This window comes from Lissotriton vulgaris, chromosome 12, assembly GCF_964263255.1.
Source record: "Lissotriton vulgaris chromosome 12, aLisVul1.2, whole genome shotgun sequence".
NCBI lineage: Eukaryota > Metazoa > Chordata > Amphibia > Caudata > Salamandridae > Lissotriton > Lissotriton vulgaris.
The window spans coordinates 808,222,892-808,237,180 of NC_141700.1; the positions used below are offsets into that span (position 1 = coordinate 808,222,892).

General features: G+C 42.9%; 1 protein-coding gene across 1 annotated transcript; it reads right to left on the reverse strand.

Annotated features, from left to right (window-relative positions):
* Positions 1–2,326: 2,326 nt before the first annotated feature.
* Positions 2,327–3,283, reverse strand: LOC147678822 (olfactory receptor 9I1-like). Its single transcript, XM_086945742.1, has one exon. The coding sequence runs from the start codon at positions 3,281–3,283 to the stop codon at positions 2,327–2,329; it is 957 nt and encodes a 318-aa protein (XP_086801868.1).
* Between the last annotated feature and the right edge of the window lie 11,006 nt (positions 3,284–14,289).

A 14,289-nucleotide genomic window follows, 5' to 3' on the forward strand; every position in this document is an offset into this window, starting at 1 on the left:
AGAGATTTTGGGCCTAAGAAATGCCTAAGTGTTGATTTATGTTGTATGAAGAAAAGAGCATACTATTGCAAAGTATAAAAAGTCATACTTACCTTGTATGTGGAGATCTTAAGGTGTGGTATCTAGGCATACCACCTCAGTACTCAAATTAATCCTAAAGTATACTTACCTAATTGGCTTCCATACTGTCTCTGAGTGTGCGTAATCAATCCTTGATTGAGTGAATACAATAAATGCTTAACACATCCTTTGGATAAGCCTAACTGCTCATCCACACTACCACAAAGAGAGCTGTTAGTACTTATCTAATTTAGCCTCTGCTATACCTCTAGGGACTCCCTGGACTCTGTGCACACTATACCTTACTTTGGCATAACCTAGAAAGCTCTCAATCGGGCTTTTGTACAGCCATCATTGCAGACACCAATGCCATCAAAATCATCCTTGAAGGGAAATGGCCATACTCATTCTACTTGACCTCTCCCACATGTCACTCATCAGAAAGCTTCACCTGGGTATCTGTAGACCGGTTCTTAAGAGGACATAGCTCAATGATTTAGACTTTCCCCCTACCTTACAACCCAAGAAGCTACTCAGCGGAGACTATCAAGGATTATTGCTCAGTGCAACATTTTCCAATATCTACATTACGCCCCTTACGTACATCAAGAGACCACAGCATCAATATAGTATCCTATGCCAATGATGCATAGCTCATCCTCTCTCTTACTGAGTCAACCAGCACTGGCAAAGCAATATTTAACAACAGCATGAGCAACATCACTACTTGGATGAATAACAACAGCCTCCAGCTCAACACAGGGAACCTTAGTCCTCATCTTCAACTATAACCACTTTTCCTGGCTCTCCGAACTTGGCCCTCTACCTACCCCAGCAGACAATGCCAAGAATATCAGGATCATCCTGGACACCAACCTTTCCATGAGCAAATAAATCAATGCCATCTCCTCACCATGCTTTTACATCCTGCAAATGGTATGTAAGGTTTACAAGTGGGTCCTACTGAACACCAGACGAACGGTCACCCAGGTTCTTTTCACAAGAAAATTTGATAACAGAAACACCCTCTACATTGGAGTTCCACACCACCCAAAATGCCACTTCCAGACTCATCCTTCACATCCCAAAAAATATCCACATCACTCCACATCTCAACAATCTCCACTGTCCAGGAAAGATTTAAGCTCAGGCTACTCACCCACAACTACAAAGCTCTAAACAACACCAGTCCAGTTTTCCACAAACCCTGCCTCAACTCACCAGATATATTTGATCTGCATCCAAGGCACGAGCACACCTCCCTTGCATCAAAAAGGTTGATTAACCATACTCTAAAAATCCATATAGCATAACATAACCTTGTCCAATTTGCATGTGTGCTGAACTGTACAGCACACATCTGAAGTGGGAAAGGTTTTAAAGTTAGTCTCAACATATTTTTCACTGGAAGGACGCACTTCCAGCACAAAACCAATGCTAGGCTCACAGATACACCTTTACACTATGGTGTGAAGATGTGTGCGAGGTGCTAGGCAGCATAATTCTCCACCCGTACTAGGGGGAGAGCAGAATAGTACCATATTACTGTAGATATTGTGCTGTTCTTTTCTCTCCCGCTTACGCAATGCAGCCCAGCAACTTTGGGTGTTTGACAGGTTAATACATCTGGACGATAGAGGTCTGCTGTTGAAACCTCCAGCAATCGGTATGTTAGGAGGATCTGAATGACCTTGTTCTTGCAATTATTTGACCTTTCCTTATTGGACTGACCATTTCTCCCCAACTTTTGACCGCCAGCAGAAACAAACAAGAAGACACATATGTCCCTGCTTCATCTTCTACACCTGAATGCAACGGAAGGGACTAGGGCAGTCCCTCCTCATCAGTAGTGAATTGAGATAAAACTGATAGTAGTTGTTGTAGACAGACTTCCCATTGGCTCACCACCTTGCAGTGTTTTTTCGTTCTTTGATTTATTAATATTTCTGGTTTGTCAAAATCTGAAATCATACAATAGAGCACGAAAACAAGCTATAATTCATCAATGGAAAGTGATAAATAAATGATTTAAAAATACAATCAATCCATTACAGTTTTGAATCACCACTCAGTATGAGAAAAATACAATTTACCATTTTATTTTCTGATTGCCACCTCAGACATCTATTACACATCAGTATGTCTTTCCTCATCAATCCATCTATTCTTCAAGGTCATATAAGTGAGCACCACCAACTCTCACACATTTCCTAACACAATGATATTACCACCTGTCCAGAATAGAGAACTAACATAAGGATGCTTTCTAGTCATGTAAAAACCTTGACTTTTTCCACCTGTATTTCCTCAAAGCATCCATGATGGCCTTGTTCTTCAAAGCATACACAATGGGGTTAACCATTGGGGTGGCCATGGTGTACAACAGTGATAAGGTTTTGTTTACATTCAGTGTGTGTCCTGCCGATGGTGCCACGTACATTATAATCAGGAGTCCAAAGTATGTGCTGACCACCACCAGGTGGGCACTGCAAGTAGAAAAAGTTTTTTGTCTCCCCTTGGCAGATGGAATTTTAAAAACTGCTGCCATGATGCATGAGTAGGATATTATGATAAACACAAAAGGCGCAGGTGATACAAAAGATGAGATATAAAATGTGATTATTCTTATATGGGAGGTGTCAGAGCAAGCAGCTTTTACAAGAGGTTCAAAATCACAGAAGAAATGGTCGATCAGATTCTGACCAAAGAACTGTACTGTGCTCATTACTGAGGCATCAAAGAGCGCTAATGAGAAGCCAGCCACCCAGGCACCCGAAGCCAGCTGAAGACAGCATCTCTGGTCCATGAGCCTTGAGTAATGTAAAGGAAGGCATATAGCCACATATCTGTCGTAAGCCATCACTGTGAGAAGGAAGCACTCTGTGGACGCCATCCAACCAAAGAAGAAATACTGGTTCAAACACTCCTGAAAAGAGATGACATAGACTTGTGTCAGTAACCCACCCAGTAAGGTGGGCACCACATTGGATGTGGAGCAGACATCCAGGAGGGCCAGGTTCCCGAGGAAGAAGTACATGGGGGAGTGGAGACTGGCTTCCAGGTACACTGTTACAACCATCAAGATATTTCCACATATGGTTAACAAATAAACAGAGAGAAACTTTAGGAACAGGAAAGGATTCAGCCCTGGCAGAGCCTGCAGTCCAAGAAGCAGGAATATTGGAGTATCTGATGTGTTTCTTGAACAGTCTGATTTTGCCATGCTTGCTGTTTAGAATAAAAAAACAGTATTAAATAAATTATAATCCAAATTATTTTTAAGAATTATTGTGAATACAGTAATAAGCCATGTTTGAGACAGATAATCAGAATACTGAGACCCAAAGTGCATTCACCCATCTATAATTCCAGTAGCTGAATGTTCCTCGGCTTGCATGTCTTTATACAAGGAGACACCACACATGCACACACAATGAATACAGTAACAATTGTGTCACAAAGAAATAACTAAAAACAGAAAGTAAGAACTTCTGATGACCCACAGGCTACTAAAAAAAACAGGAATACCTCAATCATATAATCCCTCCACTGGAAGACGTATTGAATTATTTAATACAGTGGATATTTAAATAAATAATTTTAAAAAATAATTATTCTTTATTGCTTTATTAATTCAAATCATTGCAATATACGTAATTGCAGTTATTAGAACAAGCGATCAAAAGGTAATACCTTTTTGATTCATTGCTAGTAAGCAAACTCCGACTGTGCAGGTGGTGTTTGCGTAAAAATCAGTATGACATAATATAGGGACAAATAAGACATAAAATAGAGACAACAGTACTCATGTCCAAAATGCAAACTAAGTAAGTAAGTAAGTAGGTAGTAAGTAAGTAAAGTTTTATTGTATGATTAATTAAAATCTTTCAATTAGAACACTCTTTAATATATACCCTTTAAAACCTAACAAACAAGTCTAAAATTCATAATAGTCTATTCATGCCGTTTCCTCAGATACTAAAACAGAAAAAAATCATTATAAACATCAAGCGGAAGGGGGGGGGAGGTGAACGCTCTGAATTCTGCCGGAGAGGAAGGATCTTGTCCAGTCCAGGGCCTTCTCTTGGAACCCGGCATCAATTCAGACCAGCAATTTACGAAAAACATACCAATTTTACTAGCCTTTAAAATTGTTAAGTATGTGCAAATGTATCTGTATAGTAAAAAAAAAGTTTTTTGTATAGTGCAAAACAAAATCCTAGCTATTGAAGTTTTCCAAATTTTTCTGGGCTTAACTCACAGGCCTCCAATTTCTTTTTAAAAAGAATCAAAAATTTTGTAAAATTAGAGTTCATTATAATGTCCATTCAAGAAGTGTGAGCTCCCTCAAAGCGAGCTTAGTTGGGACCATTCCTCAGCACTGCCCCTGCAGGGGAGCCCGGGAGGAGGTGCCGCACAGATGTCGCTATTAGAGATTATCCATAGCGAGATTCTGGCCCACAGAGAGAAAGCTCGGCAGGACAGTCGAAAATCTCAAGCAGCCGTGAAGAAAATCCAGGGAGCTGTTAGGAAGTTGTCTAAGGCCTGTATCAATCTGGGAGACCGGGTAACTAATTTGGAGGATAGAGTTGTCTCCACGGAGGCGGAGGCAGCAGCCGCAGTCAATAAGGTCGAAGCCCAAAATGCACACATCACAGATATTCAGTGGAAACTGGAAGACATTGAAAATAGGATGAGACGGAATAACCTTCGGGTTCTTGGGGTCCCCGAAGGGGTGGAAGGGTCCGATGTCAGAGCTTACATTATTAAATTATTCGAACAAGCATTTCCAGAGCTGTCCAACTGGATTTGGTCGGCAGAGATACAGAGAGCTCATCGTACTCCATTTAAGATCAAAAAAGGCACTAAAGAAGGAGATAAACCTAGAGCTATCCTAATCTTTTTGGGTAATTTCGTGCTGAGGCAGGCAATTGCGGAGAAGGCAAGACCGGATGCTAAGAGAAATGCGGATGGGATTTCGTTCTTTGTTCGCCCAGATTTTTGTCATAGTACAGTGGAGAGGCGTTGGAGACTCAGGCAGCTGATCAATCCATTTCAGCAGAAGAAAATGCAGGCCTATCTAATTAATCCAGCCCAATTGAAAGTTATAAGCGAGGGGAGAACTATGTACTTTACCTCTGAGATTAAAGCTAGAGAATATCTGGATTCTCATGGGAAATAGAACAGTCTTGGATGTATGAAGCATTTGTCTTTGTTTCTAGTTGTATAGAAACTATTGGTGAAGGTTCAGGTGAATTTGTAGTTTGGGTGTCCACTTTATTTAAAAAAAAAAAAATGTGTCTCGAGGGGGGATCAGAATGAAGAGTTAAAGTATAATAATATTAAGAGCTTCACTGCTCTCACTGTGTCCATCACACGCACAGGCCAGGTCTGAGCGCCTCACTAGCTAGGGAGCAGGGGTGGAGGGAGAGGGTGGGGAGGGGGGAATGGGGGTAGAGGAGGGTGAGGAGGGTGGTGGGGGGAAAATTGAAAAAAAAGAAAATAAGGTGTATTAAGGTAAAAGTTGTTAACATTAAAATTCAGCAGGAAAGCTTAATACAAAATTATGTCATGCATTAAAATTTGTACAGTTAATGTAGGTGGCTTGAATGACGCAAGAAAACACCAAAGGGTGGAGCATTTTGCTAAGTTTAACAATGTCGATATTTTTTGCATACAGGAGACCCACCTTCCTTGGGCAAAGAGAAATCTGATGAAATTTAGGGGGCTTGAAATTTTAGCTTGTTCATCTCAAACGTCAACTATTAGAGGAGTGGCCATTTTAGCTAAACCTATGGTCGGAGGAGCAAAGCGGTATAAGGCTGACAGTGCAGGGAGATGGGTGATAGTTGAACTTAATTTAGGCTGTACAATATGTGTGATATATGGCTCAAATCAGGATGATCCTGAAATCTTTGATTGTTTGGAGGGGGAGTTAGCTAATTGGCCAACACCCATAATGGTCTGTGGAGATTTAAATATTTCAGTAGACTGGAGCAAAGCAGATGATTACTCTGGGCGGAAACCCAAAGTGTTCCGAGCTCTCGACTCCCTTATGAAGTCACATGGTCTTAAAGATGTGTGGGCGGTCAGGGAACCCTTGGATCCTTGCTTCACTTATTTCTCCTGTCCTAATCTGAAATATACTAAATTAGATTACTTTTTGATTTCCTCCACGGAGCTGAATAAGGTGCGAATTAAGAAACTCCCAAAATCAATATCAGATCACAATCCACTAGTGCTGTACTATGATATGCCTAAAATAGAAAGAAAACGAACCAGTTGGTCTTTCGAGAGAAAATTATTATTAGACACCAGATTTGTTCAACATCTTAAAAAATGGGCCATGGAGTTTTATGATACCAATAGGTATAGTGCGTCTCGTAATAGTGTCTGGGATGCCTTTAAGGCTGCTCTTCGAGGAGAGACGATAAGCTGTTCCGCCAGGATTAGGAAAGATGACAAGAGGGAGATCGAGAAGTTGTTAGATATGCTAGTGGTAGCGGAAGAACAGCATATTAAGGATTTAGGTCAGGGACGGGAGGGACGGGAGATTCTAAAAAGGATAACAGTTATCAAAGTGGACCTGCAGAAAATAGTCACTCAGAAAGAAACTAGTGAGTATCAGGTTTCCAAGGCAAGTTGCTATGAAACAGGAGAACAGGCGGGTAAGGCACTTGCTTTGCAGATAAGGCAAAAGAGGACTAAGAATGTAATCTCCCGTATACAGGACGAAGATAAGGAGTATACAGAGCCCAAAGACATTTTGGGAGTCTTTCAGAATTTTTATCAGAACCTTTATAATAAAGAGGGTGTTTTGGGTGAACACGGATCAGATTCAGGCTATGTGGATGATGGGCCTTGTCTAGACATTCAAACTAGAGAAGATCTTGATAGAGATCTAGATATGTTAGAATTAACTAAAGCCTTACAGGAACTAGCCTCAGGTAAAGCAGCAGGACCTGATGGAATCCCTCTAGAGGTGTATAAATGTTTAGAAAAGGAGATCGCCCCAATTTTACTAGATTTATTCAATGGTATCTTGTGGTCAGGTTTAATTCCCGAGTCCTGGAAGGAAACTAACATCGTTATCTTCCACAAGAAGGGGAAACCTAAAGAACTGCCGGGGTCCTACCGACCAATATCATTAATTAATGCTGATACCAAGCTATATTCTAAGATCTGGGCTGGCAGGTTGAGGGGATCATCGGGCGTCTTGTTTCCCCGTGGCAGCATGGGTTTATACCTGGGAGAGGTACCACAGAACACACTAGAAGAGCAATTGCGTTATTTGATGCCCATGATGCCACGGGGGGGAGATGGCCATGATCCTCCTCGACGCTGAGAAAGCCTTCGACCGAGTGGTTTGGGACTTTCTCTGGGGGATCTTGGTCGGTAGAGGCTTTGGTAATAATTTTCTGAGGGCAATTAAGGCTATGTATCTTGATACCGTGGCTCGGGTTATGGTCATGGGGGAAAGGTCTGATAAAATAGTGATAAAGAGGGGGACACGCCAGGGGTGTCCTTGCTCCCCGATCCTATTCTCCCTATATATAGATCCTTTCATTCAAAAAATTTTAGGCTCTCGACAAATCAGCCCTGTAGTGTTTAATGGCTTCACTACAAAATTGCTCGCATACGCTGACGACTTGGCGATAACTACATCTGACCCTCATCAAGCAATGCCAGCGTTGGTTCAATTGGCCAACGAATTTGGGTTTCATTCAGGCTATCGGCTAAATGAGGGGAAAACGCAGATAATTTGTACTAAAAATATAGTGAAAACCGATTATAGATTTGTAAATTCTGCCACATACCTTGGAGTTAGAATCAATTCAGCAGTCAAGAAGATGGTTGGAGAGAATTATATTCCCCTTATTAATGAAATCGAAAAGGATTTGAAAAGAATTGACATCTTACACCTATCTTTAATTGGTAGGGTAAATGTCTTAAAAATGACGATGTTCCTCAAAATGTTATACTTGTTTAGGGCTATCCCACTGTTGTTAGAGGAAAGTGTGTTGAGGAAAATCGAATCCACATTTGTTAAGTTTGTCTGGCAGTACGGCAAAGTTAGACGTTCAATTAATTATATGTCACTACCATGGGACATGGGAGGTCTGGCAATGCCGAACCTCAGACTATATCATTTGGTTTGCCTCCTTACACAGATGAACATACTAATTCAACCGGACCATCTAACATCTGAAGACCAAACTGAGAGTCAGGTCCCTCCCTCTATTTTCGAGCTGTTATTGGGGAGGAAGGCTTATGGATTATTGCACTGCGAGTTAGATCGAAGATACTATAGGAAGGCTAGGTATAAGATCATTGAAGGGGTCTGGGGAACTTAGAAAGCTATCAGTAAAATCATGAAGATTCCCAAAATAAATACCAATGTAAATCTTTGGAAATCAAATCTATTTCCATATCTGGGCCAAAGTGTGTACTGTACTGTATGGAGAGAGCATGGGATAAGATCTCTGGGGGATATCATGAAAGGTGGTGCTCTCTATAGCTTTGACGACCTACAGAAGATGTATGGGATCCCCGATACCCACTGGATTTTATATGAACAAATTTCTCAAACACTATTAGCACAAAGACCAAAGATTTTGATACCCCCAGATAGTCAACTGGTTGAGTACCTAAAAAAAGGGGGAAAGAAGATAGGTACTGCCTACAACTTTGCGTTGCTCGCCCTCACAGATGATCTGGAGAAAACAGAGGCCACATGGGCACAAAAATTGGGGGATCCGGATGTCGATATAGACCTAACACTAATATTAAGTAAGAAAGTTTTTCGTGCAGTAAACTTTAGGTCTCAACATTATAAGACGTTGTTTAACCTATATTATACCCCTGCGAAATTGTATGGGTGGGGAATTAGAGAAAATGATAAATGCCCCAAATACAACTCAGGCCCGGCAGACCTATTGCATAAGTTTTATGACTGTCCTAAATTGGTCTTAATACGCAGTGAAATAACTTTATTTTTGGAGGGGCTGCTAGGTATTAATATCAACCTATCCCCTACCCTGGTTATTACAGGGATAGACAATAAACATCATGTTGAGAGAGATACCCAAGCGTTATTGTTCATTGCAGTAGCGGTATTACGAATTCTTATCTCGGCTGGGTGGAAGGATACTGTTGCTCCTACATTTCAAATGTGGTTATCCAGATTGTTAGGTATGCATAACTTAGAAGCATGTTTATATGAATTTAAGGGGAGGACAGCTCGAGAATTTGGTAGAAATATTTGGGAGCCCTTGAAGAAATGAAGGAACTAACAAAAAGATAAATTACATTAGTTATGAGTGTTTTAAACTGATCAATGTATTTATAATAGGAATATGAACCCCCCATGAACTATGAATTATGAATGTACATTTTTATACTATTTTTGTATTGTGCTGACTAACTTTTTTTACATTCTGCATTTTATACATGTATAATTTTTCAATTGAATATGTATTGGATTTTAATGGAATTACACCTTATTTTTCAATAAAAAAAAAAAATAGAACACTCTTTAATATATACCCTTTAAAACCTAACAAACAAGTCTAAAATTCACAATAGTCTATTCATGCCGTTTCCTCAGATACTAACACAGAAAAAAATCATTATAAACATCAAGCGGAAGCGGGGGGGAGGTGAACGCTCTGAATTCTGCCGGAGAGGAAGGATCTTGTCCAGTCCAGGGCCTTCTCTTGGAACCCGGCATCAATTGAGACCAGCAATTTACGAAAAACATACCAATTTTACTAGCCTTTAAAATTGTTAAGTATGTGCAAATGTATCTGTATAGTAAAAAAAAAGTTTTTTGTATAGTGCAAAAAAAAATCCTAGCTATTGAAGTTTTCCAAATTTTTCTGGGCTTAACTCACAGGCCTCCAATTTCTTTTTAAAAAGAATCAAAAATTTTGTAAAATTAGAGTTCATTATAATGTCCATTCAATCAATCAATCAATCAATGATTTGTAAAGCGCACTACATACCCGCGAGGGTCTCAAGGCACCTGGGGGGGCGCTACTGATCGAACAGCCAGGTCTTGAGTATACTCCTGAAGGTCAGCAGGTTTTGGGTCTGTTGTAGGCTCAGAGGGAGGGTGTTCCATGTCTTGGTGGTGAGGTGGGAGAAAGATCTCCCACTGGTAGTTGTTCTTCGGATGCGCGGGACGGTGGCGAGTGAGAGGTCGGCGGAGCATAGCTGGCGGTTGGGGATGTAGAAGGAGAGACGTCTGTTGAGGTAGGCTGGGCCTTTCTTGTGGAATGCCTTGTGTGAGTGGGTGAAGAGCTTGAAGGATATCAGCTGAGTGTCTTCGGCGTAGGATATTATGTTGAGGTCGTGCTGTCGGGCTACGTGTACGAGCGGGGCCATGTAAATGTTGAACAGCGTCGGGCTGAGGGAGGATGCCTGGGGTACGCTGCAGATGATCTCAGAGGCTTTGGAAAGGAATGGGGGGAGGCAGACGCTCTGGGTTCTGCCGGAGAGGAAGTAGGTGGTCTCCATTGGCCTAAAACAAGCTACCATTGCATTTCTACATGTGCGAACACCTCTGTCAATGAAGCAATTTTTCAGATATCGCTTTCTTTCTACCGCCGTTACTGTACATAAGCAAACTAAATGAATAATGTTTTCCTCCCCTAAATTACATATTCTGCAGGGGGCCGGGGCAGATAATCTCAGCAAAGGCACTGCATGTTCTAAGCCTGGCAAGTTGCCGAATCTTGCTTTCATAAATATATTTTTAGTTTGTACTGACTAGGGTATTTCTAGATATAATTGCACTTTTAGACTAGTATATTCATTCATTGTTATCCATGCATGCGACCTCTTAATAAACAGTTCCTTGTCCTGCAAAAAAGATAGATGTTTACTGATTTATTAATTATTTTCTTATAATCTTCATAAATTAGAGACATTTCCCTAATCTCAAGAATTGATCATTCTTTCAAAGCCATCTGAAGATATTTATAATAGGATGAATATCGATTCCTTTGCACCTCTTGCCACAGCAAACAGCACATTGGATTATTAATTTTAGTTTTAAATTGTTTTCAGGTCTTTACATATTGACCCATCCTTGCAATTTGTTGATTGCAAAAGCCAAGTTCCAGCCTGATCTTTGAGGGCGATAAATTGGGTGGAAGTCGAAACAAATATTTAAAAAATGTTGTGATAACATTGATTAATAGTGTAGAGTCCGTCCCACAGAGAACTTCACTTACATAGGTGAGGCTGGGGAGCAATTTAGCTTTTATTACTTTTAGTAATGGGATATAGGTTGGACCACCCAAAGAGCTGTGAAGTAAACGAAAGGCCCTTGTAGAATATTGCCTCTTTTTTCATCTCTGTTTTCTGATGTTAAAAAAATCAATTTTCATCAACCAATATTGCAAGTTATTTACAGCATTGCACCTTTTTCCAGCTGTCGCTGGTGCATAAAAATGTCAGAGCCACCTGGAGTGTAGACCTTCTCCTACTTTGTGTATGCTCATCAACTAAAGTGCTTCCAGTTAGACTTTTATAGTCAGTCAATACATACACAATAATTAGGCATAAAGTGCTGGTGCTTATGCTATGAGTATGAGCTTTCCACCTTGTGGGTACTTAGGACAATAGTGCATCCATTGCAATGTAAAAAAACAACCTATAGAAAAATATCCCACTCCCCACAAATTAGTGTTAGCAAGGGTTGATCAGATAAAAAGCAACTGGAGATAATACATTTGTAATACCAAGACCGAGCTCACTGGGACAGTGCCACTCCCATCGGTAGCCCTGGAGCCCCCCCCCCCCCCCCCCGCCCGGCTTATCAAAGCAAATGCTCTTCCAGCTGCTTGGAAGCTTAGGTGGGGAGCCTCACTGTCTTGCAGGACAATAGGACTGAGTTCCCATTTAGTAAAGCTATCAATGCAGGGTGGCATGTCCTGTATCGAGAGAGCTTTTAAAGCTGGCTGTAGATGTTTTCACCTATGGGCTAGCAGGGCCAGACACTCACAGAGCAGATGGAGCAAACCTTGGTGGATTTAACCACATAAGCAACAATGATAGTTGGGTCAAGACTGCTTCCAGGTGGAGACCAGGTCCTTTGATGGAAAATAATGAGGCGAATGAGCAGAAAAGTATGTTTACTGGCTGCCGAGAGGTGAGAGATCAGATATTGTTGGGGGCCCAAGGATGAGTAAGATGACAGAGATGCCCACGCATGGTGTTTGTAGGCAAGTTCAGCCTTGTCTGAGATTCCTGATGAAAGCTTGTCTGCTCTGTCTGTAATCTGCTTGAAAGCTGCATATTCTATAATTGTGTTCCAGGCATCCTCCAGTTGCAAGTTTTTAATTGATTGTTGTATGACAAATGCCAGCGAAACTTGTCGTGGGACTGTTTGTCAATTTCCTGACAGCACAGGTGATCAGGTGGGTGAATCTCAGCCTCCAACACAATTTAACTTGGGACTAATGGAATTAGGTTTAGAACTGTGTACTTTCACTATAAATACATATGATTGTTAAGTGTAACATGGGTTTCCCTGTCACACCTTATCAATCAATCAATCAATGAATGAATCAATCAATCATAACACTTGTAGAGCGCACTACCCACCTGTGAGGGTCTCAAGGCGCTGGGGGTGTAAGGGGTCTTGCTAGTGATCGAAGAGCAAGGTCTTGAGGAGTCTACTGAAGGCCAGTAGGTCCTGGGTCTGACGTAGGTTGGTGGGGAGGGTGTTCCAGGTCTTGGCGGCGAGGTGGGAGAAGGATCTGCGGCCGGTGGTCACTCCTCTGATGCGGGGGACTGTGGCGAGGGTGAGGCTGGAGGAGCGGAGCTGGCGGGTGGGGGTGTAGAGGTTGAGTCGAGTGTTGAGGTATGCTGGGCCGGTCTTGTGGAGAGCTTTGTGTGCCTGAATGAGGAGCTTGAAGGTTATCCTCTTGTTGACGGGGAGCCAGTGCAGGTCTCTCAGGTGGGGTGTGATGTGGCTGTGGCAGGGGATGTCGAGGATCAGACGTGCTGATGCATTCTGGATGCGTTGCAATCGCTTCAGGAGCTTGTGCGTAGAGGGCGTTTCCATAGTCCAGCCTGCTGGTGACGAGGGCCTGGGTGACTGTTCTTCTTGTCTTGGTCGGGATCCACTTGAAGATCCTGCGGAGCCTTCGGAGGGTGTTGAAGCAGGATGAGGAGACGGCGTTGACCTGTTTGGTCATGGAGTGGGTGGAGTCGAGGATGACCCCTAGGTTGTGTGTGTGGTAGGTGGGTGTCGGGGCTGTTCCTAGGGTTGCTGGCCACCAGGAGTCATCCCAGGCTGAGGGGGTGGAGCCGAGGATGAGGACCTCCATCTTGTCCGAGTTCAGCTTCAGTCTGCTGTTCCTCACCCATTCTGCAACGGCCGTCATTCCTTCGTGGAGGTTGGTCTTGGCGGTGTGAGGGTCTTTGGTGAGGGATATGATCAGCTGGGTGTCGTCAGCATAGGAGATGATGTTGAGGTCGTGCTGTCGGGCGACATGGGCGAGGGCTGCCATGTAGATGTTGAACAGCATTGGGCTGAGGTAAGAGCAGTGGGGTGCGCCGCAGATGATTTCGGTGGCCGTGGAGCAGAAGGGGGGAGGTGAACGCTCTGAGTTCTGCTGGAGAGGAAGGATCTTGTCCAGTCCAGGGCCTTCTCTTGGAACCCGGCATGTGCCTAGTGTGTGGTGGCAGACCGTGTCAAAGGGGGCTGACAGGTCCAGGAGGATGAGGGCTGCTGTTTCTCTGTTGTCAAGCAGGGTTCTGATGTCGTCTGTGGCGGTGATGAGGGCGGTCTCGGTTCTGTGGTTGCTGCGGAACCCGGACTGGGATGGGTCCAGGATGTGGTTATCCTCGAGGAAGCGGGTCAGTTGTTTGTTGACGATTTTTTCGGTGACCTGTGCCGGGAATGGGAGCAGGGAGATGGGTCGGAGGTTCTTGAGGTCCTTGGGTTCCGCCTTGGGTTTCGTGAGTAAGGCGTTGATCTTGGCATGCTTCCAGCTTTCTGGGAAGGTTGCTGTCTCGAAGGAGGTGTTGATTGTTTTCCGAAGATGGGGTGCGATGGCTGTGCTGGCTTTGTTGAAGATGTGGTGGGGACATGGGTCCAGTGGTGATCCAGAGTGGATGGTGTTCATGGTCTCGCAGGTTTCCTTGTCATTGACGGTTGGTGCAGGTGGTGGTCGTGGGGGCGGTGGTTGTCGGGGTGATCGTGGTGTTGAAGCT

Coding starts and splice junctions, on each gene's coding strand:
- LOC147678822 (XM_086945742.1), bottom strand. CDS start 3,283: ATGGCAAAATCAGACTGTTCAAGAAACACATCAGATACTCCAATATTC.